The sequence below is a fragment of the Aspergillus flavus genome, chromosome 6 (assembly GCF_009017415.1).
Source record: "Aspergillus flavus chromosome 6, complete sequence".
In the NCBI taxonomy this organism is placed as follows: domain Eukaryota; kingdom Fungi; phylum Ascomycota; class Eurotiomycetes; order Eurotiales; family Aspergillaceae; genus Aspergillus; species Aspergillus flavus.
The window spans coordinates 1,672,005-1,685,916 of NC_092410.1; the positions used below are offsets into that span (position 1 = coordinate 1,672,005).

Here is a 13,912-nt window from a genome sequence, read left to right on the forward strand (position 1 = left end):
AATCGGTGTCAAGGTTTCCTTGCCATACCCACAGCCACGACAGGAACATGAAGGGAACCATCGTGTTTATACCACGCGGCCTATCCTTTCTTCACCACAAACCGGAAACAGAGCAGAGCGGCTCTACGATCTTGGATTATTCGCGCCATGGGAGGCCCTCTTACCCTTAACGTATCCCGTACTATAGTTCCATACTTGTCGCCCTCTAATTTCCATCACCGGGATATATGAGTTGAGCCAGCCGCCGTCATAAATGAACAGCGATTATCTCCCATTCACACATCTCTTAGCCGGTTGCTTAACTCCACGTGCATGATGGCTCCTCCTCCTGTGGTCTCTGTAGTGGGCACTGGCCTCCAGTATCCCCCGCATAAGCTTGGACCCGAGTTTGTACCTAAATTAGTGTCCAACTGCTACACGGATAATGTCGCGTAAGTGTCCCTTACCCTGGTCACTACCTACGCTAACCTGTGTTCTTATATTAGGCTACTAAAGATAATCGAGATAAACGAGAGAACAAAAATCGAGAACCGCTATAGTGTCCTACCATCAAACCATCCACTATGGTTTCAGGATCATATTCTGACAAACACAGAGTGCGATGATCTCTTCAAAAAGTATGGTATCCCCCTAGCACAAGACGCCGCGACGCAAGCCATCGAAGACTGGGGCGGCAATCTCATGGACATAACCCATGTGGTAGCTATGACCTGTACAAGTGCATCGAGCCCTGGATTCGACTGCACACTTTCTCGGAGACTAGGGCTCTCAAAGCACGTTCGCCGGACATTGTTGAGTGGGGTCACTTGTGCTGGCAGCGTAGCGGCCCTTCGTACCGCATACGACCTTCTGCGTGGCGCGACACAGGAAGGAAAGCCGGCCCGTGCTCTGGTGATTGCTGCCGAGACCATGACAGTTTATATCAGGGGATGGCTGGAGACCATCGCAAAGGAATCAATCCCGAACATTGGCCCCACTCTATTCGGAGATGGTGCATGTGCACTTGTACTCAGTAATGGGATCGGTGTGAAAGAGGGTGAAAGAGAGTCCATATGGAATATACACGGTGCTCAATCAACACTCCTGGATAGACCAGGCTGCGTCGGGATACGGTGGATGCCTTCGGGTGAGGACCAAACATATATGTCTTACCAATAACCTCGCTAATGTAACCAGGAGTTATGCCGATCATCTCCAAGGACGTTCCGAGGATGATCAAGTCGGCCTTGCCGTCTTCGTTTGGGAATCTCATTACTAACTCTCCCTCCCTTCGCTTGGAAGAGTCTAACTTTAATCCCAGTACATACGATTGGGCATTGCATCCCGGTGGTGCCGCGATCCTGACGGGTGCTGAGCATGCTTTAGGACTTGCCTCTCATGATCACCTACGGATGAGCTACAAGTGCTACCGTAGTGCAGGCAATACCAGCTCGGCGACTGTTCTTAGTATCTTGCATCGGTTAGCACGGGCGTATCGAGAGGGGCTATCAGGTCGTTCAAAGGTGATTGGTGCTGCATTTGGTGCTGATATAACCGTGGAGATGATAGTCCTTACGAAGCCGTCATGTGAGCTAGTGCATTGATCTGTATCTCTACAAGTGGGCAATAAGATACATATATGCTATGAACTTGAAGTGTGTACGGGGGAAAATTTATACCTTGACTTCAACCACTCCGGCTTGACAATGATTTACTCAATTATATATATCCACCTCGACTAGTGGTAGTCGGTTATACGTAGACATTCATTGGACATGGTATACTGTTTTCTTTCACTTTCTAGACGAATTACTCCATGTAACTTAGGAAAGGTCTTCCATTGGATAGTCGTCGTCTTCTCGAACCATAAGAGCTGTTGATGCAGTAAAAGCCATTTATACGTTCGAATAAGGATAGATGACTCAGCTGCATAGTTGAGTCATTGTGACACTAAGCCCGATTAGGATACCGACTCCTCACATGACCGAGTTAAGCTCATTAGCTTGCCTTAGGGTCTCCATAACGCAATGCAGTCATCCCATCTTGGCAGTTTCCTTATATCCTGGACTCGTCTGGAATTTACAATGAGAACCCTTCATCTTGTACAAAGTCCCATTCACTCGCTATCTTCTCCAGTCCAGAACAATGAGTATAACGGACATTTTTTCGGTCGACATCGCTCTCCGAACCGGACAAAATAACACCCATGAGTCATATCTTTACTCCCATTTGACGGGAGATAAGATCCATGGCGTAGTCACCGTTCGTTCTCATTGTGATATTCGTGTTGACGGGATCGAAGTATCGTTTATAGGTATGTAGTAATACACCATAAGAATCTAAAAGTGTCTAACAATGGCAACAGGAGAGGAACGTACAATACTACAAACTGGAAAAGCCTACCGTCAATTCCAGGATCTCAAATATTTAATTGATGACTCTTCTTTTCCACCTGGAAAGCTCTTCAAAGAACGTCACCGATATCAGTTCGAATTCACCTTTGAGGTACCAGACCATCTATCACCGGATGTCTGCAACCATAAGATTACCAGCCCAACCATCCGACAGGCTCATCTACGGCCTCCCCCAAGCTTCGGTGATCCCTCGGTATCTGGGCTTGGAGGCAAGTTAAAGGATGACTATGCACCTCCCACATGCAAAATTCTGTATACCATCCAAGCCGCTTTGTTCCGCAATATTCCCGTGATCGACAAGCGGGATATCTTGCTGGTACACAAGATCAAGCTACGAGTCAAACCGGCAGTCGACGAATGGCCGCCGTTAGATCTTTTGAGTAGCGTGAATGACTATTGCTTAGAAGCAGATCATGCAGTTCTCGATAGTCGCACAAAGGAAGAGTACGGCCAATTGACTGTGACATTGGAACCACCGAAAAGCTTTCGCCTTCCGTTACGCGACCCGCATAGTTTGATTAGCAGCACAGTCAATCTGTTCCTGCATTACAAAGTCACAGGAGAGCAGTCAGACTTGCCCCAGCTTCAGTCATTTCGGGGAAAGCTCGTTGCTACTACCTTCTACACAGCATCTTATTATGAAGACGTACCATCAAAACAGAAGGATTTCTTTGGCAGACCGAAGAATTACTCCGAAACACACTTTCCCCCATTCTCATACTCTATAGCTTCCTTAGACTGGGTACCCGCTGAAGAGAACTGCTACGTAGCAACACTACTAGTGCCCATCACATTGCCGCGTCTGAACTTCATCCCGTCTTTCCATACCTGCCTTACTTCGCGCGTGTACGCCTTGGATTTGCGATTAGTCGTACCTGGGGCTTCTCCATTCTACCTCAGAGCGCCAGTGCACATTTACGCCCAGCGAGACCCATCCGCGTTGCCGTCATACATCGCGACAGTGGGTTTTGATTCCTGAATAATTTAATGAGTCCGGTGTATACCCTGGAACGTATATAATGATATTACGTCTGTTACGAGATTCAACCTCATGTCAGGTGTGTTTTAAGCTGCTAGAGCGGCCAAGAGCGATCTTCGCAATGCGCTTCACCCGTCGTTTCAACTCGACCAGTTCAACACTATCTATAGCTAATTTTCTGCTATCGTCTTACATATTTGAATCACCTTATGAACATAGATATGGCAGTCTGCCGAATACCAATATTACTGAATTGCTCTTCATTCATTGATTCTCACCGTCAATGTACGCTAGCAAAGCAAATCTTTCTCAGTCGTCAGTCATACAAACATGAGCCATTGCATGTTGGGGCTAGTGGCCAAGCATACTAGTCCTCACAACTCCCGAGCTCCCACTTGTCCATCCACAGATAATGCGCGTAATCACATTGCGATTGAACCACAGTATCCATACCGCCATAGTAGTAAGCGTCAAGGGAATCGTAACAAGCCAATATAACCAGACATTATCCGACAAAATCCAGGTCATGGCCCCTGACTCATTGGTATCGAAGTTGAAAAAGTTCATCCCGAAGATACCTATCTCGATAAGCCGCCTAACACTACCTTTTTTCAAGATATAGAATACGTACTGACACAAAAGTCCCTGGTAAATAAACCAAACTGACAATAGCAACTGCCATCATCATCGCATTATCCACCAAGGCACTCTTGGCCATCTGCACCGAGGCCTCGCTGTTGCGTTGAGAGACGATATTGAATGCCTTGGTCATTGAATTAGTATCTTCCATAGGCGACATGACCGTAACCTGATGTAGACTTTTGGGCAGCATACTAAGCAAAGCAACCCCTATAAAAGCCAGCGCCTAGAGCAGCATATATACTGTCAGACTCAGCTGTCGAGTAAACCGAAAATCAACTCAGAAGTCAAAGCACGATTTAGGAAACTTTAAAAGACCCCTCAAAACGAGGCAGAAGCTGTCAGTTTCTGCAGACCCCACAAAGAGACGGGTTGCGCCATGCTTATTCTTGTTAAATAAGCACTAAGCTTCGGGTTTAGTGAAGGCCGAGTCAATCAGATATCCACCCTGGAGCCATGTCTTGGTTATTGGTGGCGCTGCACACGCTAACGTCCACCTGGCTAGGGCTATGTGGTGCCACGTGGGGGTGAGGTCCCGGTTCCCTAATCATGACCTAGTCATAACCTATGCAGCTAGCTGGATCAAGATATGCTACTTCACACCGGATAGATTAAGGTTGATCATGAATATATCCAAGTTTCCTCATGTCGCTGTTTTTACGCTCATATTGGTCTGAAACTCAAATGGAGAGTCAAACCACTATGCTTCATGACGAATAACAATCTGTACCTGAAACAAATCACCCACCCCACACCAAGCAATCTAAATCTCAATAACAGGCCCTTCATAAACCCCTCTCGCCCTAACCAAATAATACCCCAGACTAAGGAACACCGTCCCCCCAGTCCCAACCACACTATAATTCATAGACTCGCTATTAACCTCATTTATCGGGGGCCAAAAGCTAAAGAAAGTAGCTATGAACATATAAACCAACGAAAAGATATTAATTCCGATACCCCATATACCGGGGATATGAAACGGACCCCAGATGAGCTTGGCGCCTGCCGTGTTGACCATCGTTTGTTCGGAGTTTCTCTTGGGTTGACTGATTTCTCCTGTGCAGCGGCGGTAGAGGAGTAGACTCGCGGCGATCATGTAGGAGAGGTACAGGCCTGAGGTGGACATTGAGACGAGGCTGTTGAAGGCGACGTCGGAGCCGATGTTGATTAAGTTCAGGAGGCAGCCGATTGTGCTGGTTAGGAGGACGGTGTAGGTTGGGATTGCGGTGCGGGGGGTTACCTGTCTTTTCTTTAGAAGACTGACGGGGTGAGCATTGGGGTATGGGTGTGGGGGAATTCACTTTGCTCCATACGCGCCAGCCGGGTATACCTCTGTCTCGCGAGAAGGACCAGAATTGGCGCGAGGCCGATGCGAGCATGCCTACTGTTGTGCAACAGCACATGGCTTGTATTACGGAGCCGGCTGCTGCGGTTCCGGCGGTTGATTCGGTGGCTTGGTAGAAGATGGATAGGAAGGGGACGCCTGTTGGGGATTTAAGGGAAGTTTCGATATCGCCGAGGCAGAAGTATAGCGCTATTAGCATACTGAAGCCTAGGGTTCCGTTGATGAGCACTGTGAGCATTAGAGACCAGGGGACGGCTACTGTTGCGTTGGTCATTTCTTCGACCATCTGGTGTTGGTGATGTTAGCATGTATCTGTCATTTTCATTTTCATTTCTTTTCTTTAGAGGGACAACGCACATGCACTGCTGCATCGCCGCCTGCAAATGCAAAGACGGGACCAATGATGCCAATGAAAAATGAGAGACCCTGAGTCGGCCAATGGCCCTCATTGATAAAGTATGTGAATACCTCTGAGGCAGGTTTATGTTCTGCCATGTACGTCAATGGGATCAAGATAGCGAAGAAACCCAGGATATGGAGGATGAGAATTGTGCCCTCAAACCGAGGCAGTAGCTTGCCTCCGATAATATTCATAGTTGCTGCAAAGGCTGCTGTGGCCCACGAATAAAGCGTCTTGCGCCACGGTGCAGGTGTATAGTCAGGGTTGGTTAGAATGACTAGCGCCTCAATGAAGTTCCCGTTCAGATACAAACCGGTGGCGTATGTGGCCTGCCATCCGATGACCGTCAACCAACCTATACCGTTCTGTCAGTTCCCATAGCGGTAGCTTAGAATGGCTTCACCCTACCTGTGATATAACTGCTGACTTTCATGACAGACTTGGGTGCCATCATCGAGCACCAGTGGTATTGACCTCCTGATGTAGGAGCCCTGTAGAGCTGTTGTTAAGATTATCACGCCAGGGTGTAGAATAGAGACAGCATACATTGATACTAGCTCGGATACCACGACAAAGGTCGCCGTAACGCCGGCCCAGACGAAAAGGTAGCCATATACTGAACCAGCCGGACCGCCACTAGAACAGAATTATTAAACGCTTGAAGGCTGTAGTGACTGATAATTTCACATACTTCTGAAAAGACTGAAGAAATAAACTATAGATTTGTAATCAGCTGGTGAAATCCATCCAAAGACAAATGAGAGGGAATGACTGACGTAGTTACGGCTTCCCAGGTGATAAGAATAGTACAGCTAAAACCGACCATGGACATCAAACCAAAATTTCTCTGTACACTATTAGTGACCACTGCAACCTTTGGAGAAAAAAACTGGAATGATTACCTGCAAGACAGGGCGCTTCCCCATACGGGCCAGATATACATCGTCCTTGTTCTGATAGGATGGCTGCCCCTCAACCTCCTGCAGGACAGAAGCCCCCATTTGTTTCAGCTCATTTTGAGCCATGGTGCACGTATAGAGATTGACCGATCACAAATATAAATCGTCCGAAGATCGTCTGACGCGACGATTAAGACCGAACCAGAAACTCAAAGAGCAGAAATAACAAAGAAGCAGAAAAGAGGGACATGAAACAGGTTTTAGAAAGGAAGCTTTGGATGTAGAATTCACTCGACACCCTGTAGGAGATAGATAGAGAAGAGTAGGGATCAAATCCTTCTCGCTGCATTTATCCCTCCTGTATTTTGGCCTCCATGGTTATGAAGCTGCTCCCCGTGTTAGGTAAAAGCATTGGGAACATCTGCAATTCGCCTGTAGGGTGTGGTATCCCTGTAGGCCGAGGAATGCAGAAGTGCAACCTTGCAGGGATATGAAGAAGCTGGATCCTCCATCTGCTTGTCCGCCGTTGGCGCACGTTATTCTATGATTAGACCACCACGTACGAGGTGGAGCTTGTCAATTTATGTATGTAGGTGGTACGTGGATCTACCATGAACATCAAATCTGGAACGTTCGGAGAGGCTAGTGGAGCATCGTGGTTGCAACGACACATCCTTAGCGTTCCAACATGACAGGGATAAGACTGTTAGTCTAATCACCTATCCACATGTGAGGGTCCAACAAAAGTACGAACGCATCAAGGATCTGAAATTTCAGAGAGCCGAAAGAATGGAAGATTTTCTACTTGGTTTATGTCAACACAAAAAATAAGGAAATAAATGAAAATGAAACCCTCCGATACCCTAATACGAACTTTCCCTAAATGAGCTGCGCGGCGACGCGGTCACAGCTCATGTGCGGACTTCACGGATTATGTGGGCCTCGCTTGAATCACTACCTGCGTCTGAGTCCCGTTTTGCCGTGATTATTGTTGTTGTATGGCGATAGCTCTTGTTACGGCCGATGGATGCCAACTCATGAACCTCGGCACCAGATTGATCCTGGCTATGCGATTGCGACTTCACAGGGGGAGAGGAGTGGTTGTATCCAATATGGGAGGTATCGTGGCGTGTTATTGCGTCAACACGTAGGCCCGTCGAACGAAGACTGTCCATGAAGGGTTTAAATTGAGGGGAGCAAGCGGTAACGACACTCAAGCACTGGGTGAGCTGCGTGCATATCGCCAGAGGCCAGGTGTCAGAGATCTGATCGGACGAATCAATAGTTCTATTGGCGTACACCAGTTGGCCTATTATTGCGAGAATCACGCTTGGATTGCTACTTAGAAACGAAGTAAGCATATAAAGATGGGTGCACTCACAAGATTCGAAGCCCGAATACGGTGGATAAAGTGACCTTTTTTTTCAACCGGGCCTGGATGCGAGTAATAATCAGGATAGCATACGCTATGATCGCACCGTCTGTTAGAATGTTCGTCAGTCCGATGTAATCCCACCAGGCCTTGATATTGAAACATTGCCCGGATAGATAATTCCATGTCTGAGGCGGTCTACACTGGAATGCAGAAGTTATGACACCGGTGACTGCCCAGAGTGTAATCAAAGCCTCTAAGCCTGAGGCAATGCGACGGTCCGAGGCAGCTGGTGTTACACTCCGGATAAAGTGGACTAGAGCTAGCTTTGAGAAACACATGCTGAGGATAAAGAAAATGGTGGCAGCATATTGTGACTAAGTCGGTATCAGAAGTGCTGGGGGACAGAGAACGAGGGGAATGTCTACCTTCATGATGTGTTCGATATTTGTCTCCGATAATGTATCATAACGATCACCATATCCATTGGCAGTGGCCAGTGACACAGCGAGGGACTGTGCTGCACAGGTCACCTAGAAGCATATGAATAACCATTGCGTCGCCAACCTCACTCGCCTAGGACACATGATGCTCTTACCATTGAGGCAATACTAAGATAATCATCTGTAGTCCACCGCCGAAAGATCCAGTATTTGGTCCCTAGTCGAGCAAAGACGCTAAGGATGGCGGTGACCATCAGAAACCAAGTCAAGACATTGACAGCGGGTTTCCAGGTATATGTGAACCTCCCCATTGCTTGTGTGTAGCCAGAGGCAGAATACACGTGGTCAATTTCAGCGGCTGAAGGGACTTATCAGAGAGGCTGAGAAACGCCAGGATACCACTATTAACTACGTCTACTAATTAACCCAACAACCAACATGCCGGACAGAGCACTTCACGACGGAACACATGGTGGCAGGGGTCTAGTTTGAGCAAAACAAGGCTTACAAACCAAGGATATGTCCCTGTAGCAGGAGGAGTTAGGGCAACTGGAGTTTATACTCTAGCTAAATTCCAGGAGGCGTGGATATGATTCCTTCGCACAGTGTTCTCCACTCACAGATAGATGAGAAAATTGAAAATCTCCCAGCTTGGCCCCTGGACAGGGATGTTGACACAATAGAATTATGAACCCTGCACTGGCGGTGGAGATATGTTGCATTGACACCTCGGGCCGCAAAACGTAAGGTCCGTGATTCCGGCCACTACACGGACAGGCCGGTATCACGGAAAGAAGCACTTGTTTCCTAATTATGCCATGTTCGCAGCGAGCAAAATTATTGGTATCATCGCTCTAGCGCGCCTCTGGAACTGGCACGGTTGGTCTGATGCTCTGACGAGAACTCGACTTGGGGCTTGGCACAGAAACGGTGCATATAGGGCTCCGACGCCAAGCGCGGCTACACCGACCCGCCATATGTAACCTCTTCAAGGTACAATTAATCGGGAAAAATCGAGAATAGGATCAAGTGAGCTGTAGATTATGCCCGGGTTCCTGCGGATGAGATATAGCAGGCAGATAGGAAATACTGAGGCGGAAATCAGACGTGCGATCCACATTCACTTGTCTCCAGTGCAAGCCGGCTCGGGCCAGGGTTACATAGAGCTTCGGACGGATCTCCAACACTGTCCGCTAGCGCCGAAGACCTGTCCAATATTAATATAGTACGGAGCCCGGAAAGTGGCCCCAAGTGAAAGTATATGGCATTGTTCAAGGCTTGGGATATTGAAGTCGGAGCAATAGGGTGAATGGGCTGATTTCGATATACCATGGAGGTCTTGGCTCGATCTAGTGCTTTGTTCAGCATAGGTGTAGTAGGAGGGTAGAAGAATCGAAAAACCGCGCGATTTCCTTCGTGTTCATGACCCTGATCATTATTGTGCTTGCCTATTCCATGTTAGCAACAACTGAATTTCCTCATAGGATAGTATACCCTCAAACCAGACTACACAGGTCAATCTTGAATATCATGTATCTAACTCACAAAGTGAATTCTCGACCCACAGAACAGCGAACAGGCAAGATATATCGTAGCTAGAAGAGCTATGGCCGAGTTGAGCTGACATAAATAAGGGAAATAAGAAGTGACAAGGTCGAGTGTGTGCCTTTGTAAAGATAACAATAGGTGTGGGCTGTATCTTGCTGTTAACACAAGGGACAATCCACAATCCTACGTAAGCGATGAGAGCGGTGCCTGATACACAAGGCCACAACCAGCACCCAGGCATCGACCGTCCCGTGGAGGCACAATCATTCCCTGACCAATCATTATCGCTGCTCGCAAGAAGTACCATGACACAACGCATAACTAGCTCTTACAAAAACATATGAAACATTTCGAATGTTCCAAAAGGCATTAAAACAGTCCTACTTGCATTCTGCACTGTATTTGGCTGTCGAGTTACGACTTGTGCCCCACTACGCCATTTCTCCAGAACCGACTCATCAAGCTCGGTGACATTAATTCCACTCCAACCGTGCTTGCCTTGATTTCTTTGCATGTGGCCGAAATCAATCGCATGGTCGGTTCCTGTGACATTCTTGACGTTTCGAGCCTGCAAGAATCAACTGTCACTTTTTACTCTCCCTGGGAAGGCCATGAGTTAATGGGAATTGGAGCATTCAAAGAATTGTCACCAACACATGGTGAAGTGAAATCAATGAGGGCAGTCGCAGCGCATTTTCGCAAAGGAGTTGGGAGGGCTATCGTCGAGCATGTCATCAAGGTGGCGAAGGAAAGAGGATATACCAGATTGCGTTTAGAGACTGGGATAGATTCTTCGTTTGAAAGCGCAAGACGTTTCTATACTTACATAGGCTTTGAGCTTTGTGATCCTTATGGACCTCTGGCCCCATGCCCAGATAGTTCTTTCATGACTCTGAAGCTAGAACCCTGAAGTCGAAGTACCGGCAAGCTTCAGCGGGAGTCAGCAGCGAACTCCGATCCGCAATGTTTATATTAGTAGATAGACAGAAGACATCATTGCCATACGGCGATTTAAGAACTTAATTTAGATTAACCCCTAGTGATAATCCCATGCGGCTGATGGGATGAGCATATACAACTCCTCTGTCAAGGGTAATAACCAGAAAACAAAGTACCATGACCGGAATCCCAGGCCAGACGGGCAGCTACTGGAAGCTTCAAGGATATTGAAAGGTTCGTACCGTCATCTATTCTATACTCTAACCAAATATTGGTCCGTGACACGATGTCCCCACACACGAACCTTGCCCAGAACTAATGCCTTGCAATTGGAGGATTTGAGACAGGGAGTGGGTAAGTGAAATGTCTACTTGTTGCGGAATAAAATGTGGTTGTGACTGGTTGAGGGACTTGGCAGTGTGGCTGTGCAGCAAGTCTGGACTTTATATCAGGCGGGTCATCCCTTACCTCAACGTGATCACAGAGGACTTGATTTGATCACACAATGATTAGGTCTCGACGTTTTACGTCGACTTACTTATATGGTCTACTAACTTAATATGGACAGACTGACTCAATGCTCGTTCTACGAAAATTCAGATTGAATAACTGCAAATATGGCAATGTTCATAACTCGTAAATGCTGACAGACACTCGGATCCGACCAGCACAGCGCAACGACTGGCTGGGATCTATCTCATGGCAGCGCGTTGCATCGTCCGATCGGCGGCCAAGACGCGGTATACCCGCATCAAGTCCTCCATCGAGGCCAGCGTATCCGGATGTTCCTTCCCGAGGACCATCTCTCTACCGCGGACGGTCTGTTCCGCCACTTTCTCTGCATCGTCCCATCTCCCTTGGGACTGGTAGATGGCACCGAGATTCGCCATTGTGGTCAGCGTATGGGGATGCGCTTCGCCAAGGGACCTCTGCATCAACTGCAGCACCTGGAAGGTCATCCGTTCCGCTTGAGGCGATCTACCCTCCAGCTGATATGTCAACGCCAAGTTTGCCATCGCTGTCAAAGTATACGGATGCTCCTCTCCAAGACTTGTCTTCATAGACGCCATGGCCCTTTCCCCCAGTCGCGCCGCATCCCCAAGCCGCCCCTGACACCGATACGTGGCGGCGAGATTGCCCACCGCCACCAGCGTCTCTGGATGATGTTCCCCTAGCACTGTTTTACTACCGTTAACGACCTTCACCTCCAGCTCCTCTGCCTCCTTCAACCGCTGCATGTCGCGATATGTGGTCGCCAGATTCGCCATGGAGCTTAGAGTCAGGGGATGCTTGCTCCCTAAACAAGCCGAGCAGGTGTCCAGCACCGTCGACTGAAGCCGTACCGCCTCCTCCAACTTCCCCTGTTCCCGGAACGTAACACCCAAATTCGACTTCCACGTCAACGTAGACGTGTGCGACTCGCCGAAGAGCATCTCGGACCGCTCCACCACCCGTCGCTCCCATCGCTCCGCATCATCGTACCGGCCCAGGCCGGTATATGTGGTCGCCAAATTCCCGATGGAACTCAATGTGGACGGATCGCCGTCTCCCCGCGTCCGTCCCTGAACCTCCAACAGTCGCAATCCAATCGCCTCTGCCTCCATAAAGCGACCCTGTTTCGCATACGTGGACGCCAAATTCGACATGGAATTCAACGTCTGTGGATGCTCCTCGCCCAGTACTCGAGTCCGAATCTCAGTCACTCTTCGCCCCAGTTCCGCGGCTTCCGACCACCGACCCTGGCCCCAGTACGCGGCCGCAAGATTACTCATCGCGGTCAGGGTGGAAGGATTCTCCGAACCGAGCAGGGCAACCCTTGCATCGACGACGAGTGTCCCAATGTCCGCGGCTGCCTTCCACTGTCCATTTTCCAGGAAGGTCACGACGAGAAGGCCGAATGTGTGTGCGGTCGCGATGGCGTCATCGTTCGCGGCCTCGCGCAGATTGGCGAGTGCGGAAAACAAGCGCGATGATTCGTCCGTCTGGCCGCGGGACAGATATGTGTTCGCAATGGTGGTTACGGCGGATAAAAGGGAGCCATTCGTGGGTGTGGCCATCGATTTCTTTGTTCCGTGACGGGGGTTTATTTATTGGAATTTATCGCAGTGAAACAGATAGGGAAATAAGAAGGACAGCACGGAAGAATAAATCCGCCAAGAAAAGGCACCGAAACCGCGGGGGAAAGATAAGGCAAACACGCAATCACCTCTTCAATCAAACTTCAACTATCGTCAACTAAAGCACGTTGGTGGAATTGTCCTGGGTTCGCCGGTTGTCGGAATTTGCTAAGGTCTCGACGATGGAGGGATACGGCACTATCTCAAATTTGACCATAACGAGGGTTGGCCTGCAGTGGTCACCTGCTCTGGAGGAATTTCTTTTTTTATCCCGAGTGTCATCACCTCCTGAATTTGTATGGTGAACGGCTCTTCGCGGCTCCATCTGTAAAATTATCCTTTCTTCTCCACCCCCTCAGCCCTACTAGGCTATATTCTATCGTTCTAATTGGTGGAGAACGACCATGTGGGGGTGGTTGTCAGGCAACCATATTTTGACCAATGGTGGGAGACGATGGGGGTTTGCTCGGTTTGTCTGTTTCTCTGTCGTACCGTCCATGATACCTGTATTGTATTTATGCAGCTGAGTCAGATGTACTTCTTGTCCTGGACTTCAGAGTATATTCTGGGTTTAAGTGAAGAATGTGCCTGTTATATTGGATATACATGGTGATGTTGTGACCGCATATATGTATGAGACATACATCTTGTAGAATTGGGTACACCTTAACCCATGTTTACCATTGATATATATTATCTTATCAGATGGACATCTCTCTGCACATGCAAGAATAACTGACCACCTGAACTTATGGTATAAATCGAGGCTCCAGGGGACACCGTGACATTTCTGGTCCCTCATGTATCAGAAAAGAGGAATGCGTGGATTTCTCTG

General features: G+C 48.4%; 6 protein-coding genes across 6 annotated transcripts; 2 read left to right on the plus strand and 4 right to left on the minus strand.

Moving 5' to 3' along the window:
* Positions 1-315: 315 nt before the first annotated feature.
* F9C07_2215416 (thiolase-like protein) lies at positions 316-1,934 on the plus strand (the record flags this gene model as incomplete). Its single annotated transcript, XM_041293997.2, has 3 exons — positions 316-431; positions 486-1,126; positions 1,177-1,934. The coding sequence occupies 3 exons, from the start codon at positions 316-318 to the stop codon at positions 1,581-1,583; spliced, it is 1,164 nt and encodes a 387-aa protein (XP_041149244.2). The 3' UTR covers positions 1,584-1,934.
* An 87-nt stretch (positions 1,935-2,021) lies between these two features.
* Positions 2,022-3,548, plus strand: F9C07_1758508 (uncharacterized protein). The gene is made up of 2 exons (XM_041293996.2): positions 2,022-2,293; positions 2,345-3,548. The coding sequence occupies exons 1-2, from the start codon at positions 2,125-2,127 to the stop codon at positions 3,370-3,372; spliced, it is 1,197 nt and encodes a 398-aa protein (XP_041149243.1). The 5' UTR covers positions 2,022-2,124; the 3' UTR covers positions 3,373-3,548.
* A 1,122-nt stretch (positions 3,549-4,670) lies between these two features.
* Positions 4,671-6,784, minus strand: F9C07_8456 (putative choline transport protein; the record flags this gene model as incomplete). Its single annotated transcript, XM_071511779.1, has 8 exons — positions 4,671-5,254; positions 5,316-5,645; positions 5,717-6,114; positions 6,168-6,250; positions 6,306-6,395; positions 6,451-6,474; positions 6,536-6,606; positions 6,662-6,784. The coding sequence occupies 8 exons, from the start codon at positions 6,782-6,784 to the stop codon at positions 4,775-4,777; spliced, it is 1,599 nt and encodes a 532-aa protein (XP_071367784.1). The 3' UTR covers positions 4,671-4,774.
* A 392-nt stretch (positions 6,785-7,176) lies between these two features.
* Positions 7,177-9,150, minus strand: F9C07_1758580 (uncharacterized protein). The gene is made up of 4 exons (XM_071508368.1): positions 8,629-9,150; positions 8,459-8,563; positions 8,040-8,407; positions 7,177-7,987 (listed from the first exon to the last, which is right to left on the minus strand). The coding sequence occupies exons 1-4, from the start codon at positions 8,782-8,784 to the stop codon at positions 7,570-7,572; spliced, it is 1,047 nt and encodes a 348-aa protein (XP_071367785.1). The 5' UTR covers positions 8,785-9,150; the 3' UTR covers positions 7,177-7,569.
* Positions 9,151-9,282: 132 nt separating this feature from the next.
* Positions 9,283-10,446, minus strand: F9C07_1758620 (uncharacterized protein). Its single transcript, XM_071508369.1, has 2 exons — positions 10,019-10,446; positions 9,283-9,921 (listed from the first exon to the last, which is right to left on the minus strand). Exons 1-2 carry the CDS (start codon positions 10,338-10,340, stop codon positions 9,575-9,577), a joined length of 669 nt encoding a protein of 222 aa, XP_071367786.1. The 5' UTR covers positions 10,341-10,446; the 3' UTR covers positions 9,283-9,574.
* Positions 10,447-11,443: 997 nt separating this feature from the next.
* On the minus strand, positions 11,444-13,106 carry F9C07_1758459 (uncharacterized protein). The gene has a single exon (XM_041286870.2). It carries the CDS (start codon positions 13,015-13,017, stop codon positions 11,653-11,655), a length of 1,365 nt encoding a protein of 454 aa, XP_041149240.1. The 5' UTR covers positions 13,018-13,106; the 3' UTR covers positions 11,444-11,652.
* Positions 13,107-13,912: the final 806 nt, after the last annotated feature.

What these genes read in the sequence shown, in the direction of transcription:
- F9C07_1758508 (XM_041293996.2), top strand. Translation starts at nt 2,125, where the DNA reads ATGAGTATAACGGACATTTTTTCGGTCGACATCGCTCTCCGAACCGGA. An exon ending in GATCGAAGTATCGTTTATAG is followed by an intron (nt 2,294 to 2,344) that starts GTATGTAGTAAT and finishes CAATGGCAACAG; the next exon opens with GAGAGGAACGTACAATACTA.
- F9C07_1758580 (XM_071508368.1), bottom strand. Translation starts at nt 8,784, where the DNA reads ATGGGGAGGTTCACATATACCTGGAAACCCGCTGTCAATGTCTTGACT. An exon ending in ATATCGAACACATCATGAAG is followed by an intron (nt 8,408 to 8,458) that starts GTAGACATTCCC and finishes ATACCGACTTAG; the next exon opens with TCACAATATGCTGCCACCAT. An exon ending in GTATTCGGGCTTCGAATCTT is followed by an intron (nt 7,988 to 8,039) that starts GTGAGTGCACCC and finishes TAGCAATCCAAG; the next exon opens with CGTGATTCTCGCAATAATAG.
- F9C07_1758620 (XM_071508369.1), bottom strand. Translation starts at nt 10,340, where the DNA reads ATGCGTTGTGTCATGGTACTTCTTGCGAGCAGCGATAATGATTGGTCA. An exon ending in GTGGGTCGAGAATTCACTTT is followed by an intron (nt 9,922 to 10,018) that starts GTGAGTTAGATA and finishes AACATGGAATAG; the next exon opens with GCAAGCACAATAATGATCAG.
- F9C07_1758459 (XM_041286870.2), bottom strand. Translation starts at nt 13,017, where the DNA reads ATGGCCACACCCACGAATGGCTCCCTTTTATCCGCCGTAACCACCATT.